Raw genomic sequence first — 13793 nt, forward strand, 5'->3', positions numbered from 1 at the left:
TCAATGGAGAACCCTGAATAACCCAGACAAAAGTCTGATACAAAAAAGTCTGATACAAAGGTGTTCACGTTTTTACTTCTCCTCTTGCCTTTTTAGAGTTACAACTCCCATTATGATTTATAAAGACTAAGCATAGTGGAGGTTGAAGTGTGCTCAGCAATTGACTGTGATAAAGGTCGAGCCCCATTGTAGCTAAAATGCTTTGTTTTTTTGTTATAGAAATGCCACTAGGTTAGTTTCTACCATGCAAAGCCAGATAAAATACAAGCATTAGAAACATTTCCTGACTAATAACACATTTCACGAGACTAAACTTGAAAGGTGGATGTATACTGTATAGCAAGAATTAAAGCTGGACGCATAGAGATATCATATACTGGATGTGTGCCACACCTTAAAAAAGAGTCCATGATAATTTAGATTACTTAGTTGCTAGAAAGCAAAAACGTTTTAAAGACAGGCATGAGCCTTTTTAAGAAAATGTATTAATTATGTCCAAGGTATTTGTACTTTATATAATTATAATATTTTAGGTATTTTCTTCCCATTCGTATAAATTATGTCCAAATCTGAGTCTCCAGGTCACTTTCATCCTTCAACGGGCAATGGAGCGGTGTTTGGCCATGCCCACTCTTACTCACAACTCCTCTTACTCGCGCCCACTTAAGGCTGTCTGCCTGCCTCCATAGGATGCCACTCACCGAGGTAGTCTTACCTGGAGATTTCCCAGGTATGATTTTTGAAATTTGTTGGAATTTGTAGCATTAAAAGCATTATATTATTCAACAATTAAAGAGTTAAAAAAGAAGTAAAAATTAAATACGTACCATGATGTTTACTTTGGGTCGTATCTGGCGCTTACCAAAAATGTAAAGGAACTATTTCATATCTTCTTTAGTTACTTATTTGCTACTTCATTAAGCACACTTAGCCTGTACTTGCATGCAAATGCAATGGTGTGTTTTACAGTTGGAACATTTTCCACGCATTAAACTGAGGTGTTTAAGAAAACGTAAAGGAATAGTAGTCTATAGAAGACTTCCTCAAAAATGCATTTGTTTTGCTCGAATTATTGGGGCTTATTCATTGTAATGAATTTGCTAAAACCTATCATGTCCTTACGTTCCCAACTACACAAGAAGAGTTATGGTTGCCAAAACATAATGCATATATAATATGGTGAGATTCATCATCTGATGGGAGTTCACCTATGATCTCACAGGGAAAAAAAACCTTTATCTCTAAAACTCTTTTATTAATCATAAACTTCCACTGGCCACTAATACATTTAAAAAAGAGAAACTTATGCTACTTCTACTTCTCTATAGGAGAAACCATCCATAGAGTAGGAAAATTGGCACTGCCCTGCACAAAGGGGAGGCAGTTGGGAGACATATAGATGGTTCTAATAATTTAATTTCATGATAGTGTTAGCTGTGTGGTTGACTGCCAAAGCCATTAAAAATGGTAATTGTGAAAGGCAACTTTCATTATACTGGGTGCCATACCCGCACTGGCTGTAAACAATTTTAGAATTGGTTGTATTTACCATTCTACCCAGAAAACATGATTATTGAGTTAACTGTAAGTATAAAACACCATTTACAGCAATATTTCTCAGAGACTGCCCAAATACAAAACTGGTTATTCTCTGAACCTCTTATAAATAAAGAAATAATTTCCAGCATGGTCCTGTGGATTTAACGTGCTCATGTTTAAACTCCAGTCATTATTCTGTTCCATCATGAACAAATAATATTCATTTCCTGAAGCACGAAAGCAGTTGTTTCTGTCCAGTGATTATTATGAGTCACATAAATAAGCTGGCTAAGGATGGCATACACAGTGAACCCTATGATCTGAACTAATTTTGTCTGAAATATTATCAAGCATAGCAACAAAATAGACTATCCTTTTTCTTCATACAAACTACAGTACTTCATATAAATCAATCGATATAAAACACATAATCAAAATTCTAATAATTTAATGGATAATTGTTAATGGTTAATGGATAATTGTGGCAATACTGATACTTCAGACCACTCTTCCCAGTGGTGGTACTTAGGGGGAGAGTCTGCTACGGGTAACACTTATCAGGGGGATACCCCTTGGCTGGTCCAAAATGGTGTACCTTTCAGTACAGCCCTGCAGCTGTAAGCACAGAATCCCAGGAGCGAAGATTGAACAGGGCAAATTGTAATAGTAGACAAGCCAGGTCAGGAAATCAGAAATCAGGAGGATCAAACTGAATCAGGAACAAATAGCAGAGTAACATGGGAAGCCGAGTTGATACCTTCAAAGCATAATACAGTAAAGCATAAACGCATACACCAACCAAGGGCAATGATTTGTCAGAAGCCAAGCACTTTATAGACCTCTTCTGGTTTCATCCAAGGTCAACCAGGTGCTGGCGTCACATCATAGGCTTCAAATCTGTCATACAACCTCTTATGATCACATGCAATTAAGGCCTACCTTGTGGTTATGGAAGTAAGTCTTGACATGTAGCAAGCTCCTACATAGCTAGTACTCTAAGGGTTAAGGGGGCAAGGACTAGTCATAGCAGTGGTGGTTACTGATGGCACTCAGAGTCAAATGCCAATCCCCAAATTAAAGCTTAAAAACTGCCTTGGAGCCTAATAATCAGATGTGATTAATGGAGACTTGGGAGAGACCCAACGGTATGATTATCCTGGTTATGCTAATTCTGCTGGAACACAATAAATCTAATATCACACTGTGAAACCATTGCACATATTTAATTTGCACTTTCTCTTTCCCATCAGGTAAAATTTCATAGGTGCTAATGTTTGCAACAAATTTTATTATCATTTGTTGAACTATCTGTCTGATGAATATCTTCCTCTTGTTGAACAAACCTTAACAGTCATTGATGGATGGATTTAATGCATTACTTTACTTTACTGTGACATACGGGACTACCATATAATATAATGCATTAAAAAAAAACATTGTAACTCTTAATCGCACTATTAATAGAGGGTTGATATTGCTCTTTAATGCATTTCTGACTTTTCAGCTAGAAATAACTTTATAATTACCATAGTATTTACTATACCATGCATATATTTATCTAGCTACTAAAGATTCCATAGATCATGGTCTAGCACTTCACACATACTATTTTAAAACAAGTATTGCTCATGGTCTACTTGTAGTGTACTTGAGGTTTGTGTCTTAGTTGGATATCTCCGATTTCCCTAAATGGCACTGCCTCTTCCACTGTAGTGGTGCCTGGTCTCACCCCAGAGTGCCCACCCCAGAGTGCCCCCAGTGCTTGGGCCATATTTGCCTTAGTGTGAAACAGGATTGCTTGTGCTATTATAAGGTTGAAATTGATAAAGTGGCTGTGTCAATGAAAGATAGGAAAAACAATCTAGCAAAGTAGTAGCGCAGGCAGCAGGATGTAGCCTTGAGAGGAATTAGAAGCCGGAAGACAAAGATAATAATATAACCCAGAAAATTAAGTTTCATTCTGGAGACATTATTTCCAGACTACATAAATCAATCAATTAAAGATGTTAGAAAGAATAGACACTAAATGTTGCATGACCCACATAAGAACAAGTATTGACTGTGTGACTTACTTTCTTTCTATATGATCATTTTTTTTTCTCATGTTTCTGTGATTGTTTACTTTTTAGACATACACATGTGGTTACATATTTGTGGAGAAGTCTTCTAAAAAAAGAAGGCCTTACTTGTTATGAAAAAAACAATGTATAATTTGTGTTGGAATGCTAAATGGGAAAAATGACAATTATAGTTTAATAAAATTATAGTACAAATAGGGAAAAAAACACAAGGCTTTAGGGTAGTAAAGGAGTTAAAGCGATTATTAGGGTCAGGTGATAAAGATTTTGTTAATGAGTCCTGCCCAAATGAAATAAACAGCCCATGCCACACAACTACTTTCAAAAATGTGCTCCACAAATAGAGTTTTAGGAAGTAGTGAATCTCTCCAGGACTTTAACATTCTTTCAGGAAAGGACAAACTGTAATATCATCCAAGTCACAAATTGCCCCGGCTCTCTATCAAGTTCTTCATCTAGAGTTTGTCAAAAGGGCTAAGATACTACTCATGAGTCCTTGCACAAGTTCTGGGTGACACAGGCCTCGTTATGTCTGCCACCCTACTACCACAGTTACACGACCCTACTCGGCGCCTTGATCACCAGCCGCCTGGGTGCAGTGCTCTCATGGCACCCACCTTAATGCACCCCTTTCTTCCCCTATAACTCTCTCTCTCTATTAGACTTGTGCCAAAGGACCATGAACTACCTTCTCCGCCGCCGTTTTCCTCAGCTCCGCTTCTTTTCTTGCCTCTTCTTGTTCTTCTGTCTTCGTCTGATTCTACCCAGATGGATTCATGAAGAAAGAGAGGTGCAGATTTCTTTTTCTTAGGAAGCATGAGTTTAGCAAGTTATGTGTCTCAGAAAGCAAGTAAAGTAATTGCTATACAGGCGCACATAAATCTCCTGTATATTTATATATACATGCATGCATCTCTGTAACATAACTTTGTTAAGTATTGTCAGAAAGTCTGCTTAGGATCACTTAGAGGGAGCATCAAAATAACAGCATTTTTGTGTTGTCTGTCCAAATGTACAAGGCCCAACAACAGAAAATTACCCAGGGCCCCATTAAAATTGAAGATTACCCTACCTATATCCTGCATGAGTGAAAACCTCTGAATCACAAAGAGAAGGTCTGAAAAACGCTAGAATTGTATTGCATTATTGTGTGATAATGAGCAAAGTACACATATGAAGCACACTGTTACTTGTAGAAAAACATTACTTCAGGGGAAGACATGGTTGGATGAGTTTAGTGTGGAAGAACTTGACTGGCCCACATAGAGCCCTGATCTCAACCCCATCGAACACCTTTGGGGTGCACTGGAACCGAGATTGAAAGCCTGTCAAGTGACAGCCCCCAACCCCTCCCCAACATGCCCGGCATCCTACTAGGAGTGTGAGCACGGGATATGATAATTTCCCGACGCTCAGACCTAAGGCAGCATCTGAGGACCAAAGAGAACAGAGAGAGCTGTCATGGGCTGTTCGTCTGCCCCTTCCTGAGCCAACAAAGGTAGGGGTGTGTAATTGTGTTAGTTTGTGTAAGTTTGAAAGTGTGTGTTAGTGTGTGTAGAAGTTTGTGTGCGTGGGGGGTATTATAGTGTATGTGTGTATGGAATATGTTGGTGTGTAAAATAGGATAAGCAAGTATTAGAAAAAAATTGAAATCATGTACATAAATAGATTCAAATTTCCATATGAACTCGACTAAATATTTGTTTATATACATGTCTATAGATGTGTATGTAAATGTAGATTTCTGTGTGCATGTATACATTATCTTAGTGCATAAAATAATGTAAGCAAATGTAAGTGAAAATAGATCACAATACAGGGGCTGTAGGGGACAATACAGTGGCTGGTGGGCAGGGACGGACTGGCGATTTGAAGGCTGGTGGCTGGCTGATGACGTCAGTGCAGCCAACAGCTGGATATGTGCAGCAGCACTCTACTTTTTGTGGTCATTTAGCATAAGGCTGGGCATATGCTGGAGTGGCAGATCAGGTGAGTATGTGGTGATGTCGCCAGATGGCCAGTCCGGGGCCTGATGGTGGGATAATACAGAGGCCGTGGGTCAATATCACTATGGACTTGGGGTTATGACACAGGCCCAGGGAAAAAGCATATAGCTGAGGGTACGGGATTTGCCATTCGATTTCACAGGGGCAGGGGATCAGAGAGCTGGCCGACGACATTACATGGGGAATGTGTGTATTAAAGGGCCAGGGGATTTGACATGAGGCTGCGGCAAAGCATATGATAGGGGCCATTAAATCTAACAGAGTGGGAATATGACATGAGAAAATATAATCGCGAGGTGTAAAATATTTCCAAAATATACTTCTGTGTCTTTTAGTACCCTGATGCTAAAATAAGCCATTTGGGACAAAAACAAGTTATACAATGTAGACATCCCATGAATATGTAATATTGACATATTTGGGACCTTGCCAGGTTAGGCTACACAGATATCTCTCTCTTTTGGGGAATTGGCTTTTTAAGGCGATGGGCTAGTCACACACATGAGGGGTTTACTATCTGAGGGATGAGTTTAGCTGGATGATTGTCAGGGCTAGATAGCTTCAAATTGAGTGGAAGGACAATTGGGCAGGAAGTGGGCATAAACACCGCTCCACCTGCTCCGGAGAAAGTGAAGAGTGACCCAGAAATCCAGGAAAGGAGTCATTCACTTGAAGACTTTAGATGAAACCCATAGCATTCCCAGGTATGGATATCAACAAAAAGTAAAACCAAGGTATGCATTTGACCCATAAGGGGTTGATACATTGTCTGCTTCGATAGTACAATAACAGTATCTTAGAGACAGTTTGGCGTTACAGAGTATGTTTTATCAATAGACCAGCACTAGAATGTAAAGAAAAAATGATTTAATAAGCAACAATACCCTTTAACTAAAAATAGGTAATTTTCTTTTTTTTTCCATACTTAAATAAAGATTTGTTCTTGACCTGTTAAGGCAGATGTATGGATATCATGTACTATTTCTCACTATTAATCACTGAAAAATGTCATTTATTTGAGTAATGGGCATGGAGTACTCAATACAATGCACATTCATTCAATTAATTAGTTACCTGAGGAAGAAATCTCTCCCATCTCTGTTTGTCGCCATCTCCCATCCATAGGGTGGTCCCTGAGGCAAACTCCAGGTTCCTGTGGGTGGAGGCCACCCTGATGATTTTGCCCTGTGACTGTAAAAAATATATTAAGAGCATGCATTAGAGATGCACAGCACGTGAATGCTCATTAAGGAAAAGATAGCTTAAAGAGTTAGCACTATATGTTTTTAACACTAGGGTGCAGTCCACTAATTAACCGTTCCAGCATTTAAAATGCCCCAGGAGCAGGGCCGGCCGAAGACTTAACGCCGCCTGGGGCGAAGTTTAAAATGAAACCCCCCCCGCCGACGCCGGGGGGGGCGGCATTTTAAACTTCGCCGACGCCATTATCTATACCCCCCCCCCGGTCCTTACCTTTAAACAGTCCTGCGGCGAGTCTCCCTGCTCTGCCACGGTGCCGGCTTGTAATGCTGAGCGCCGGAAATTCACGTCACTTCCGGCGCTCTGCGTTACAAGCCGGCACTGAGACCGAACAGGGAGACTCGCCGCAGAGGAGAGAGAGAGAGGGGCGCCGAGCGGGTAAGCGAAAACCACTCGGCGCCCCTCTCTCTCTCTCCTCCGCTTCAAAAAAACCAAAAAAAAAATGCTTGGGGCTGCAAAGTGCCGCCCCTTCTAAAGTGCCGCCTGGGGCAATTGCCCCAGTCGGCTCCATTGTAGGGCCGGCCCTGCCCAGGAGTGATACTTTTGTTTAGGTATGGCTAGGGAGTGGGCCTGCACCAACTCTTTTTATGTGACATCATGACCTTTTCATAGATGTTTAGGTAGCTCGGGTACATCATGTAGAAATCTAAGCTTTGTATATGAAATGCATTTTCTAAACACATATTCTGCTATATTTCTATACATGCTATTGTGACTTTTGGGGCTTATAAAGCATTGATACCTAACATATGGAAACCATATGGTTGGTTGGATATATTTTAAACCTTTGTCCACAGAAGCCAAAATACTATTCGAAGAGTTCACTGGCATAGTCCTCTTATGAAAAACAACCAGGGACATAACAAATGAATACAACAAATTCAGGATTCATGCTCATATTTTAAAAATATATCATTATGTCTCATAAACTGCCAACTAAAGTAAACTGCTCCTACAATAATGGCTCAGCTGGCAATGCATAGTTCACGTGGAAAGGTTTTATGGTGGTCATCACACTGAACTACGCACAGTGTAGGGCCATCTCAGACCTTCTTGCTAGAGATCACTGGTATTGATTCTTCAAAATGCATAAAAGCAAACTCAAAGTGTGATGATATATCATTTTACTTATTGTGACTGCTCAGCAGGCCCTTCAAATTGACTGTTTTAGGTCTACTTTTGTAGGAATAAATCACACAGGAGTGAGAATTCATATAAAATGCATTTAGCGAGGGCATTCAAGAGCTGTAAGTTTCTGGAGGAAAAAGTCATAGCCATGACCTACAATAAAGTGGTTTCTCTTAGTTTACTGTGGTGATATTTTGTAGCATATATTTGAGGTAGCTTATAGTAAAGCTGTTGCTCATACTATAGTGCTGAAAAATGTACAAAACAGCAAATATAGACTAAATCAATTAAACATATAATACTGTTAAAGATTAAGAGACATTAATCATTCAACTCAATTTCAGTTTATAGAAAGTATCAAATCTTCAAATAATTGAAGTATTTAGTAAATGGAGACCAGCACTCTGTTAAATGGTATGGCTATTTTTTTTACATTCGGAACATGAAAGCATTCTTTATGAAATATTTTCCCTTGTATTTCTTTTGGAAAATTCAATGACCATTGTTTTTAATGAGCAAGTTGGATAAAGATGATTTTGAAGGTCTTTTCTATTATACCTGATGTTTATTTGGCAAGTAGCTTCAAAAACTTGCAATCCAATGTGAATAATTGAACCAATAATGGTATATCATCTTTACAAATTTCTTTCCACCACTAACACATTACAATTCTATACCTCTGTAATACCTCTGTTATTTATATTATGTTTTCAAGGATTACATTTTTTATTAACCATCCTAACAATTTGAAAAACTTTGTATGTGTGTAAGTGTATGACGTTGGAGTGGCGGTGTATAAGTATGTGTAAAGTGTTAGATTGTGGGCGTGTGTGGAATTGCTCCTGACCATCATCACACACCCACATCATAATTAATATGTCATGTCCCTCAACCACCATTCCATCCTCTATCATTATTGACCCCCCCCATCTCTATACCCAGCAATATTTCCCCTTCATACCCTCCACAAGCATGGCCCATATTTTTTGTGTTAATCACCTTACTTTCCTAACCCCAGTCAAGTCTCTGCTTGCCTGTAGGTTTGCGGTACAGCCTTGCTCTGCGTGTCTGCCCTTCAATGCTGTGCCGGATATGATGTCAGTAAATGAGAGATCTGTGCCTCAATTTGTATGGCTGGGCTCAAGACTGACCCCAGGTAAGGCAGCCTACCGGGAAATCATCAGATGTGGCCCATGTATTTGGAGATCCCTGGTCTGAATGCTGAATTATTCTCTTTTGGCATCTCCTCTCCTTTTTGAAACTGTTTTACACATTTTTGCACTTAAAATGTATGTAATAAACAGGTCTTAAATCCTCAATTTCTCATGGATCTTCCTGGAAAGGCAGCATGAGTGACCAATTTCACCAGCAGGGCTCAGTGTCCTTAAGTGGGTCACCTCATTCTTAAGAAGTCATTACATATTGATGCATTGCTGCAGCATATGGCAAGGTTTACTGCGAGTTGAAAATTCTGTCTTTTGGCTTATGTTCAGGAGGACGGAGTTGCTTTTGAAGCTTGTTGTTGTACTTTAAAGTCTTGGCTGAAATATTCACAGATTTTGTAAAATAGAACTAAGATAAATTGCAATGTGAACAATGATTTTAGAGTTTCTCTTACACCCTTCTTTATTAGTGGTATTATTAATTTACCAAGACAATTCATGGTTTGTAACATGTAACAAATGCCAAATATATTATGTTTTTAGCATGCTTTTCCCCTTTAATAATGATTATCAGCTCCAAATATTTTGCTGCACAAATGTTCCAGATTCTCCACTGATCAATCGGTATTTTTCTAAGCCTCCTGGAGCACTTCTGCATCAGGGCTCAACCTTGGAGTGTACCACCGGGACAACCTCTACTCATGCCACCGATTGGGGGAGAGGTTGTCCCTGTGGTGCGTGCCAAGGCTCCTCCCTGATGTGGAGGGGCTCCAGGTGCTCTAGGCAGACAAGACAGGGCCGAATGGTTCTCATCTGCTATCAAGCTTTCTTTCTACAAGGTCGGTGTCTGTCAGATCACTCATATATATATATTCACACTCACAGGTATTCTTAATAAAAGCTTTTTTTTAAAGATGTGCTGTTACTCCTGTAAACTTATCTTTTACCCAATAAGATGACTGATCAATGAGAAAGGATATGGCCTAAAATATCACTTGTCCAATTTTACTTAGAAGACGAGGCAGAGTAGTTTTTTTTAAGAAGTTCACTCTGCTATAACCAGAAAACTGCATTGTGTTTGAAAGCTTTGAAAAATGTAGCAATCTCTAACCTCCTAGCCTTTCTCTTCCATGTATTTGTTTGAAATACAGCATGCAGAGAACAGTGCAAGGTCAATCCTTTTTTTTTTTGCCCAAAAAAGTTTTACTTTTTTAATTCTAAATAACAAGGCACCAAAGCATACATCTGAATTATCACTGCTATTCAGAGGGTATCAAAGGGCATTGAACATATAATTAAAAAAAGCTTGAACATTATAAAAAAAAACAAAAAAAAAACGCAGACACTAATGCCAGCATAGTGAAGGAACTTAATCACACAGCATAGAAAGATAAAGAGATACAGTGAATTTCGGTTTAAAGAAGCCAGAGAGAATTTTTAATGGGAATGTTTGCCATTTAAATGTTCTGTTTTTAAGTGTCTACAAAATTTACAGAAAAAATAAAATAAAAACATGCTACTCTGGTTGCTAGTATCTATATTTATATAGATAGACAGATATACTTAATTCTATCTATCCGCAGGAAAAATGGGCAGAATAGATGGGCCAAATGGTTCTTACGCATCTTCAAATGTGGTGTTTCTATATATCCATCTATTCAGAATTCCTTTTTTTTCATCTTGTTTTCACATGCATGAATGTTGTAACGTTTTGGAACATAAGAATGTTCTAATGACAATGAGACAAGTTAACAAATTTACACAAATATATTCACTTTGTTCAGTGTGAAAAGACCATTTTCATACGATCAGATGAAAGTAGGGGATTAAAAATAATTAAGCTTTCAGAACTATGTAAATTCAAATATTAAGTATCAGAATGTGGGATACTGTTGGCTTTGCATTAACGTTTGCTTCCAGATGGGACTGCTGCCTTAATTAGCCATAACTTTAATATTACATTTCAAGAAATGCAATTTTATAATCTTATAATTTTATAATTTTTTTTCCAGGGCAGTTAACGCATGTACTCTTTGTTTCTAATTAGAGTAGGTTCTATTGTTAATTCTAAGCAAAAGCATAGATTGATTACAGCTCTACAGAGTATGATGGCGCTATATTAAACAATAAATAATATTAATTGATTCCTTGTAAAAGGAATTTACCATCGGAATACAATTTTACAAAAACATTTTACAACAGTGGTTTTCTACCTATCCAGATTTGCATCCAAAACCCCATTACTTTCACAATCACTTCCAACAAGCGTTACTATTATTTCATCATACAGCAAAGCTGAAGAAGGGCCCTTGTTAAGTCTTGGAAGCTTATGTGGCTATATCCTAATCTTCGATCATTGGTCCACTGAAAGTTTATCACCAAATTTTCTGTACAACACAGCTGCCAACAGTCTGGCATTTCCTGAACTTGAACTGCCCCATGTCACATATTGTGGGCCTTCCCATGCCTTCTAAGATGCTGCACCGGAATATGATACCATGCTTCAGACCTATGCACAAAATATGCAAAGCACGAAGATGAGGAGCTCCATGAGAAAGAGTTAGGTTGTGGGGTTGACTGGGCAAGTCACCCTGTGAACCCCGTATAAATATGTCTTTGTCAGTGCATGATATTCTGTGGCCTATGAGATCTGTGACAATGGACATCCAAAAGTTGATAAATATACAGTGGCAACAATTTTCACCCCAAAAAAAACTTGTATGTAACACTGAAGGATCATACAATCTAAACAAAATCTCTGCATATCTGAGACTAGCATGATCAGGGTATCGTCGTCAGTGCTGAAAACTGAATGTTGCTTAGAGCAAAGATGGGACTTTTGCTCATATTTAGTGTTTCTTGTCTGTCAAACCTCAGAATGAAATAGACATTATAAATATGATTAAAAAAAAAACAAAACAAAAACCTATAAACATATTCTTTTTATTACACTATGGGAAGGAAAGAGCACATTGTGGGTTTTGTGATAGACGCTTTTAACATAAATCTTTACGTGTCTCCTAATGCTTTTGATTTATGTGGTATTTAGCTAATATTGATTATATTTTATGTATTCACATAATATAGTAATTAGAGTAATATAATAATTTATTGTATTTTATGCCTCTGTATTTTATGTGTAATTTGTAGAACTGGCTCCCTTTGTCAGGAACACACTGTACTCCTCATTACAAACCAAGGTTTTAGATGAGTATTGGGAATAAAAATATCTCACAAGCAAATTATTTGCTGCAAGTCATACAATAAAACTTGGCTCCAATACACAAATATCTGGGACAGTAAGGAAATAATATTGTCTAACATAATTATAGATCAATAAGGAAGGGAAATGTGAGCTTTCAAATGATTAAAAAGAGAATCTATTTCTTCTATGTCTTAGTTTCGCAGAACAATTATACCTGCTTGTGTAACGGGAAAACTGAATAACGATGCTGTCCTGATTACACTTATTCTAACCATTAGGCTGGATCTTCATTAGTTGGTTCACTTTGGAACTTCCCGTGTATACTGGCCTAGAGAGGAGGTAGATTATGGAAGGAGTGACTGTTAGTGGAAGGGAAAATGGGCAGAATTAACTAGAAATAGGATGCCTTATGCTATCAGTTTATATTCCAATGTGTTTCATCCGTGCTTTGTGATATCACTCTGTACAAGCTCAATGTGTAGTATAATCAATTATTTACATAACAACATAGTCTGCTTTTTATATTTATTTTTTGTTGGTAGTAGTCAAAATATATGAGATGTTTCTTAGACTGTTTTAGACATTTTATCAATTTTTGTCATATTGCTTCAAATTCTGGCTTGGTGTATTTATTACATTTTCATTTATGTTTGTGCATGTATAAGAATGCATCTCAAGTTTATTTTACCCAGCAATCACCCATAGTGGTATGCATGCAGCTTCACTCAAGTCTTTAGGGCTCTAGATGTTCTGCATCCTTTACAGCCCCTACTCCTGGTGGTCTAGAAGGTTCTAGATGGATTGTGAAGGTCAGGTTGATCTGCTATCATTTAATACACAATATCAAGTCTATTTAGTATCTTTCATCTCTTGACATTTGCAAGCTCAATTGTACACATAATGGGGTGAACAAGTCTGTTCCATTGAATATGCTTTCACATAATGAGGCATAAACTTGTTGCATAGTTAAGCACATGAACCAATGGCTCAAACATTTAGACGCATCCATAATGCTCATGAGCACCAGCCTAAATAACGACACGACTAAGGTACCGTCAATGTCGGCGCCCTACCCGTCCCAAAAAATACACATGAACAAGATAATACTTTAAATATATTTCAGCTTCGCCTTCCACACTGTGACATGAACAGTAAGCAATTTTATTTATTCAAATAACATAACACTTAATAACACTTGATAAACACGTAGTACAAACATGTCAGAACACGTGACAATATTTTAAGCCAACCTCTTGTTGACCAACCCGATTGTTCATAAACATCACCAAAGCTTTACTTAACACCTTTTTAAATGTTCCAAACAACACCACCAGCTGGCACAGGCGTAAAACCGCCTTCATCACCACCGGATTCACAAGGGCACAAGTCCAAGGAGTGTCCTGCACCTAACCTT

General features: G+C 38.2%; 1 protein-coding gene across 1 annotated transcript in view; it reads right to left on the reverse strand.

Annotated features, from left to right (window-relative positions):
* FRMPD4 (FERM and PDZ domain containing 4) overlaps positions 1-13793 on the reverse strand; it is a 169960-nt gene that overhangs the window by 73952 nt on the left and 82215 nt on the right. The window contains exon 2 of the mRNA XM_053455038.1: positions 6698-6814. Within this exon, the coding sequence (XP_053311013.1) occupies positions 6698-6814 (117 nt within the window). The remainder of the gene's footprint in view (positions 1-6697; positions 6815-13793) is intronic.

Source organism: Spea bombifrons, chromosome 2 (genome assembly GCF_027358695.1).
Source record: "Spea bombifrons isolate aSpeBom1 chromosome 2, aSpeBom1.2.pri, whole genome shotgun sequence".
Taxonomy (NCBI): Eukaryota; Metazoa; Chordata; class Amphibia; order Anura; family Pelobatidae; genus Spea; species Spea bombifrons.